This window comes from Macrobrachium nipponense, chromosome 41, assembly GCF_015104395.2.
Source record: "Macrobrachium nipponense isolate FS-2020 chromosome 41, ASM1510439v2, whole genome shotgun sequence".
NCBI lineage: Eukaryota > Metazoa > Arthropoda > Malacostraca > Decapoda > Palaemonidae > Macrobrachium > Macrobrachium nipponense.
In genome coordinates this window covers 44,035,071-44,042,780 of record NC_061102.1, presented here as the reverse complement: position 1 = coordinate 44,042,780, position 7,710 = coordinate 44,035,071, and the positions used below count along the sequence as shown (strand labels likewise).

General features: G+C 39.9%; 1 protein-coding gene across 1 annotated transcript in view; it reads left to right on the top strand.

The window, feature by feature from the left end:
• The window catches only part of LOC135212736 (ATPase family gene 2 protein homolog B-like), a gene marked incomplete in the record, with an annotated part of 403,279 nt that overhangs the window by 47,428 nt on the left and 348,141 nt on the right, over nt 1–7,710 (top strand). Inside the window, 1 exon segment of the mRNA XM_064246448.1 lies at nt 4,442–4,587. Coding sequence (XP_064102518.1) covers nt 4,442–4,587 — 146 coding nt within the window.

Sequence of the window (7,710 nt, the reverse complement as noted above, 5' to 3'; positions counted from 1 at the left end):
TGGACTTCCAAATTACTGGTAGTTGACCCTTCCAAATGCCCTTGAGTGCCCTTGGATTTTCAGCCTGATACACCAACAAGGGCTTCAGTTTGAAGTCGCCAGCAGCATTACCCCCAAGAAGTAAAGTTAGCCTCTCCTTGCTGGCTTTATGGACCGGTGCTGACTTCTCCTCCTTGGCGATGTAAGTGCGGTTAGGCATACGCTTCCAAAACAAACCTGTCTCGTCTACGTTAAACACTTGCTGAGCAGAATAACCCCCTCCTTAATTATCTCAGACAACGCTTTAGGAAATTCACTCGCTGCTTTCTCATCCCCACTAGCAGCTTCACCTTGCAATTTAAGGTTATGGTAATTGGCCCGAGCCTTAAATCGCATAAACCAACCCCTACTAGCCACAAACTCTTCACTTTCACTTCCCTCCCCCTTTTCTTTTTTCAACGCTTCAAACAATCTTTTCGCCTTCTCCTGAATCACCATAAGGCTGACTGGGATACGCCGTTGATTTTATTTGGTCTTCCAACCAAAAGCACCAATAAACCTTTCCATTTCAATTATTAGACCACATACGCTGCTTAGTTATCACTGTCGCTTTCATAGGAGCAGATCCTTTCACATGTTCAACGATGCGCTCTTTATCTTTGATAATGGTAGCAACGGTCGAACGGCTAAGGCCAAGCGAGCGGCCAATGTTTGTTGGCATTTCTCCCTTCTCGGATCGCTTTATAATGTCCACTTTAATTTCCATGGTGATGGCCTTTCTTTTCTTCGATGCACTACCATCAGAAGAGTCCGCCTTGCGCTTGGGAGCCATAACAAAGAGCAAAAAGTTACAAAAACGATACAACACGAGGGAGAGAGAGGCAGTGTAAACAACCAAAATGGCGTATGGACGAGGACTGAGCGTAGCGAAGCGACGCCGTCCTCTCCCCCACAAAGCGTATTCTTCCAGCCGTGCGCCTGGAACTGAGTTTTCGCGTTTTTTGTTTAACGGTTGCTTTTTACTTACGACGCTAAACCGCGTAAGACGGAACGACGCAAAATATTATTTTTTGGTTATTTTTTATGGGGGCGCGTTCGTTAACCACGAAACATCGTAAGTCGAGACCAGCGTAACCCGAGGACTTACTGTATATGTAATGAGATTACACACAGAAGTCATACTGAGTGCCGCATCTGCTTCTAGGCTGACTCCCTGGGAAAAATGCTGAGTCCAATAAAATCCTTCCCACTCCCTTCACAGTTAACGGACAGATATTTCTCATTTTTTCTCTCTAAGTAACTGAAAACCAAAAAATTTAACAGTTTTCCACAATCCCACAAAGGCTTTGTCGTTCGAAAACTATCGCTAAGCCATAACCCCTTTATTTTCTAACTGGTCACCTATCTTTTCATTGGCGTTCCCAGGCATAAAAAAAAACTTTTATACCCCTTTTTCACTGCTAGCCACCAAAACCCGTAATGAGGAGATTTCCTCATTATTCATTTGGTAAACGTGTAGCTCGAGCGTCAAGGCAAACTAATACACACAGCCCCTCTCTCTCTCTCTCTCTCTCTCTCTCTCTCTCTCTCTCTCTCTCTCTCCGACTATCTCTTTCTCTTCACCTCTTTCTCTCCACTCTAACAGGTAACCAAAATGAGAGAGTTGCATCATAAGAAAATACATTTATTAACAATGAATAAATAATGAATTAATCAAGTCTTACAGACTAACTTAAAAAACCCCCAACAGTAAAATGTCTGACAGTATTCAGTCACCAAAAAGTCTATATCCATCGGGAACTCTGTCCCCATAAGACTCTCGGTCCCCCTTTGCCAGAACTGTCTGTTTCAAAGACACAGAACACATCCCATAAGTACACACAAGTTTAACAATCAGAGACTAAAGATTGGATATTACCACAAAAATGTCAAATAGGTAAAAAGCCAGTCTTCGGCTAAAACACTTCAACACTCACCCAAGCAACTGGACTATTTCGCACACTTAATAAAATCCCACTTCGGAGAGCACCACGGCATCCTGCCTTTCTCTCAAAGACGCCTCTATCAAAATCCCCCCATAGACTTGGGTATCAAACATTATTAAAGGAAGAGGCGCACACGCACATACGAACGCACACTTCGTTAGCGCCTCACGATTACTGGCTGCGACCAGTTTCACAAAGGCACTTTGAGAGTTCACGAACTTAGTACATTGACTTGTCTAACTAAGCAGTTTTATCTCACGCCATCCATAGAAACCCATTGTTCAGCTTTCTTGGGTCATTGCTTCTGCTCTGTTCTTCATATTCCATAGGTCACAGCGAACATATTGGCAATATATTATTAATCAAAAACCCTAGGCCTTTCATATATATCTATATATATATATATATATTATATATATATATATATATATATATAGATATATATATATATGTATATATGATAATTATATACATATATATATATATATATATATATATATATATATATATATATATATATATATATATATATATGTGTGTGTGTGTGTGTGTGTGTGTGTGTGTGTGTGTGTGTTCCTGATGCTAGTTACCGCCGTAAGATCCTGCTCTCCTATTGGTCAGCATCTATCCCATCATGCATCTAAGTAAGGGAGTTCCTCGACCATTTCATTTTGGCAGTTTATCGTACACACATGGAATTCGTTCATTCACGTAGATTTCGTTCGTTGACGTAAATTCGTGTTAGTGATTTCGTGTTAGTGATTTCGCTTTCGTTGTACTGTAAGTTACTTTATCATGTTGTGTGTGAACTTAATTACTTACGTTATTAGCCATGGGTCCCAAGAATGTTGCTGAAGTTCACGGGAAGAGGATGCTTTCTATGGAGACAAAGATGGAGATAATCAAGAAGTATTTGTTAATGTTTTTCGTAAAGTTTAGTGTTAATGTTTTCTGCCCTTTTTTAATGTGTTTCGTAAACTTCAAGTGTTCATGTTTTCTGTCATTTGTCCTCCTCTGTCGTCACTTTCAGACATTACCTCACTCGAAAGGTAAGGTTCCACATTTTACTATATACGTACGTACATGTACATACAGTATTTCTTATACTCTGTACACTAATACACTTTATTTACAGGTACAGTAAGGGTTAGGTTAGGTATTGAATGGTCCCAATTGTTGTATTTCATTGTTTGTTCAATTTAGCTTTATAAAATTTACTGTGGTGTTTTTGTAGGGCTTGGAACGAATTAGCCAATTTACATGTAACTGGATACGAAAAAATCAGGTTACGAATGCCGCTTCAGAACGGATTAATTTTGTAATGTTAGTGCTTTAGGACCCTTATCTATAGTTGGCATGATATTGGGACATGAAGGGTATGAGAATTTACCTATTCTCTATTTTAACTCACCTTGACAGTGGTTGTCAAGTTTTGGGAAGCTTGGGGGTGCTGTGTAGATGGAGTACCCACCAATCTTGTTTTTATGGTTGGATAACTGGTACTGTTTTTATTTGGTGTTTGGGTAACTGGTTTTCTGGTCATTTTGTGTTGTTGCCCGGGGAAAGGGCTTGTGTTTTTTGGTAAGGTTTGGCAATCGTTGAAGCACTCCTTTATTGCAAAGCATTCCACTGAAGTAGAGGCAACACTTGGCTTTACTGCCATGCCAATACGGGTCAAGATGATCTCTGACCAGAGGTGGTATCTTCCTGCTGGAGCTCTCTCACCAGGTAAGGTTACAACAAGCATATTGTCAATGTTAGCTAATTTACTATTACAAATTCATCTCCATTACTGAATGTTTTCGGTAGTATATATATCCATGATTCCCACCTTTCAGTGTGGGATATAGCTATGTAGTTATTTGGTAAGTTCTTATACAAAAATGACATTTTTAAAATAAAAATATATATTTTTTTTGTATAGTTACTTGTTAAGTTACTCATACAAAACTGACATTTTTATAAAATTAGATTTTGTATATACTTACCAAGTAACTACATGATCAGATCCCACCCTCCTCCCCACTCATGGACATAGGGCAAAAACAAATAATTGCTTAAGCTGTGTTGTACCTACGGTTTCCTAAAATTTGGTAGGGTCAGTTACCTACTCAAAAACAAAAGACTCGCTACTACGAGTTTCAAATTTAAGCTGCCATGAAAGTAGAAACTTATAACTGTGTATAGTTAGTACTTGGTAAGTATATACAAAATTTTTTTATAAAAATGTCAGCAAGTGATTTTCTTTCTTTAGATATGTAATGAAGTACTTAGGGCTCAAGGTAGACTATGAATTTGGGTAATGTATATTTGTATTGTATTAAAAGACTGATTTTGCTTTTATATGGTTTTCTTTCCAGGTAAAAAATCCTCATTTGGATGAGTTACAGTTATGAATACATATTTGCTTTGTTTAAGATGTAATTTTAATTAGGAACATAGTTCATATACTTTATCTTCTCTATCTTCTATCTTAGGAGTTTTGTTGATTGGCCCCCCAGGTTCAGGAAAAACTTCTTTAGTCCGTCAGCTGTGCACTGAAACTGGAACATGCCTAATTGGGACTACTGGTGCTGATTTGTTGAGCCCTTATGAAGGTGAAACAGAAGAAAAATTATCAAAGGTGTGTTGAAAGATTTTAACCTACTGGAGATTTATTGTGTTTTTTCCTCACTTCCATGCTATTTACTTTTAATCAATCAATCTTTTTATTAGCTGTTTGAAAGTAAATGTAATATTTACCCATTATGTTTATATGACAATATATTTTCAAGTCTAATTATATTGATACTTTCTTCACTGCTCATTGTCAAAAAAGTTTTCAGATAAATGAAGAAAGGCTTTATAGATTTCATATAGTCATTAATTTTCAATACCATGGATTACCCTTTCCATGGTCTCTCCAGAGCTCCATGGTGATCAGACTAATGTCAAAGAATTCTCTTGACTGGTCTTATGGCCGGGTATTGTATAAATGGACTCAGATTAAGAGGGTACTTTCTATTATCCTCAGTGAATGCTAATACCCAGTTTACTACATCAAAACCACAAGAAGTGGCTATGCGCATACATGCTGTCATATTGTTTACATACAACCAAAATCCGACCAAGATGCCATTCCTTTTTCTGGTCGATCAAGAAACCAGAGCTCAGAGAAGTCAGTTCTTCACTTATTGATTCAGCTAATTGCATAGTTTTAAGTTCCAGTTAAAAATGTTTTAGGTTAAACTGTGGAGCAATGATTTATTGTGAGTGAAAAGCCGTAATCTGTTCATTTCGCCAGCGAACATCGCTCTTCTTATGATATATGATCATTAGGCTAGCTCCGAGAATCTCCTTCTTAGCTTATTAATTTCATTACAGTTGACCCCCTGTATTCGCGTTCTCTGCATTCTCGGACTCGTGTATTCATGAATTTCTCTTCAGAATACAGGCAGTCCCCAGGTTACGACGGGTTCGGCTTACGACGTTCTGAAGTTAAGGCGCTTTTCAATTATATTTATCAGAAATTATTTCCAGGGTTATGACGCCTACAACACTGATCTGGCAGATGAAATATGACACCAAAAATGCAAAATAATCAATGTTTGAAGTTTTTTTTTTTAATGAAAAATGCAGTAAGAATGCAGTTTACATAGTTTTCAGTGCACCCAAAGCATTAAAAGTAAGGTTTTCTTAGGATTTTTGACGATGTTCTGGCTTATGACGATTTTTGGCTTACGACTCGTCTCAAGAACGGAAACCCCGTCGTAACCCAGGACTGCCTGTATATCTACCCATTATTCGTGGAAAATTCGCATATTCGCTGTATTTTTCTATGAGAAATATCCACAAATTCTTTTTTTTTTTTTATCAATAACATCATAAAATGCACTTTTTGTGATAAAACTATTAAAAAAACCAGGTACAGTGGAATCTCTACATACGAAAGTCCCTACGTACGAAAAATCCAGGTTACGAAAGCAAAGACAAAGATTTTTTTGCTTCTGTGTACGAAAATAATTCCAAAAGGGTGTATGTACTGTAAACTGAAATTTGCCCGGGCCGCCGAGAACAATTTTCAAACTCGCCCGCCACCAACTCAGTAGACTCGCCACCATCCTCCCGCTAGTCACTGCTGTAAGATCCTGCTCTCCTATTGGTCAGCATCTGTCCCATCATGCACCTACGTAAAGGCGTCCCTCGACCATTTTGTCGCATCTGTGTTATCGTACACACCTGGAATTCGTTTGTTCACATAGATTTCGTTTGTTAACATAAATTCATGTTTGTGATTTCGCTTTTTTCTATATTGTAAGTTAGGCTACTTTATCGTGTTGTGTGTGAACTTGATTACTTACGTTATTAGCCATGGGTCCCAAGAATGTTGCTGAAGTTCACGGAAAGAAGAGGATGCTTTCTATGGAGACGAAGATGGAGATAATTAAAAAGTATGAAGCTGGCATGCGGTTAAGTGTGATCGCTAAGGAATACGGCCGAAATCCGTTGACGATAGGCACCATCCTTAAGCAGAAGGAAGCCATCAAAGCAGTTACACCTTCCAAGGGTGTGACTATTTTGTCCAACAAGGGGAGCCACGTGCATGATGAGATGGAGAGGCTGCTTCTTGTATGGATTAAGGACAAAGAAATCGCTGGCGATACGATAACCGAGACGGCAATCTGCCAGAAGGCCAGCACTATTTTCGGTGATCTGAGTGCCCAGGCCGAAGATGATGCAGGAGAAGGGACATCGAAGGCAACCCCAGACTTCAAGGCTTCTCAGGGTTGGTTTGATAAATTTCGTAAATGGACTGGCATCCATTCAGTGTTGTGGCATGGGGAGGCTGCCAGCTCAGACACGAAAGCGGCTGAAGCCTTTATTAAGACGTCCGACGAGATGACAATCAAGGAAGGCTACAGTTCTCAGCAAGTCTTCAACTGTGACGACTGACCTTTTTTGGAAAAAATGCCTTGTTGGACGTACATCATGGAGGAAGAGAATAAGCTACCCGGGCATAAGCCTATGAAATACAGGCTTACTCTTGCACTTTGTTCTAACGCCAGTGGGGATTGTAAGGTGAAGCTCCTACTTGTGTATCATTCTGAGACTCCTCGAGCCTTCAAGGCCCACAAAGTGCTAAAGGAGAAGTTTCCGGTGATGTGGAGGGCTAATGCGAAAGCCTGGGTAACGAGACTTTTGTTCACGAGTGGGTAAATCTGTGTTTCGGTCCGACAGTGAAGAAATTCTTGGAATGTCTGCTGCTGTTGGACAATGCCCCTGCTCACCCTCATGGCCTCGAGGTTCTTTATCTTCTGCCTAACACCACCCCTCTCCTCCAGCCCATGGACCAGCAACTGATATCAAACTTCAAGAAGCTGTATACAAAACATCTTTTCAAGAGATGTTTCGACATCACTGATACCACAAACCTCACCTTGCATGAATTTTGGAAGGAGCATTTTGATATTGTGATATGTATCCGACTCATCGATCAAGCTTGGCAGGAGGTTTTGAGGCGAACCTTGAATTCTTCATGGAGGAAACTCTGGCCTGATGCCGTATCCGCCCGAGACTTCGAGGGATTCAACATGGGCGAAGCTGATGTAGATTCAGAAACAGTTGACGATCCTGAAACTGTTTTGCAACCAGATCTTGACAAGATCATTGCACTCAGCAAGTCCATGGGGCTGGTCGTCAACGAGGACGACATCAATGACCTTCTCGAGGAGCACCAAGAGGAACTTACGACGGATGACCTGAAGGA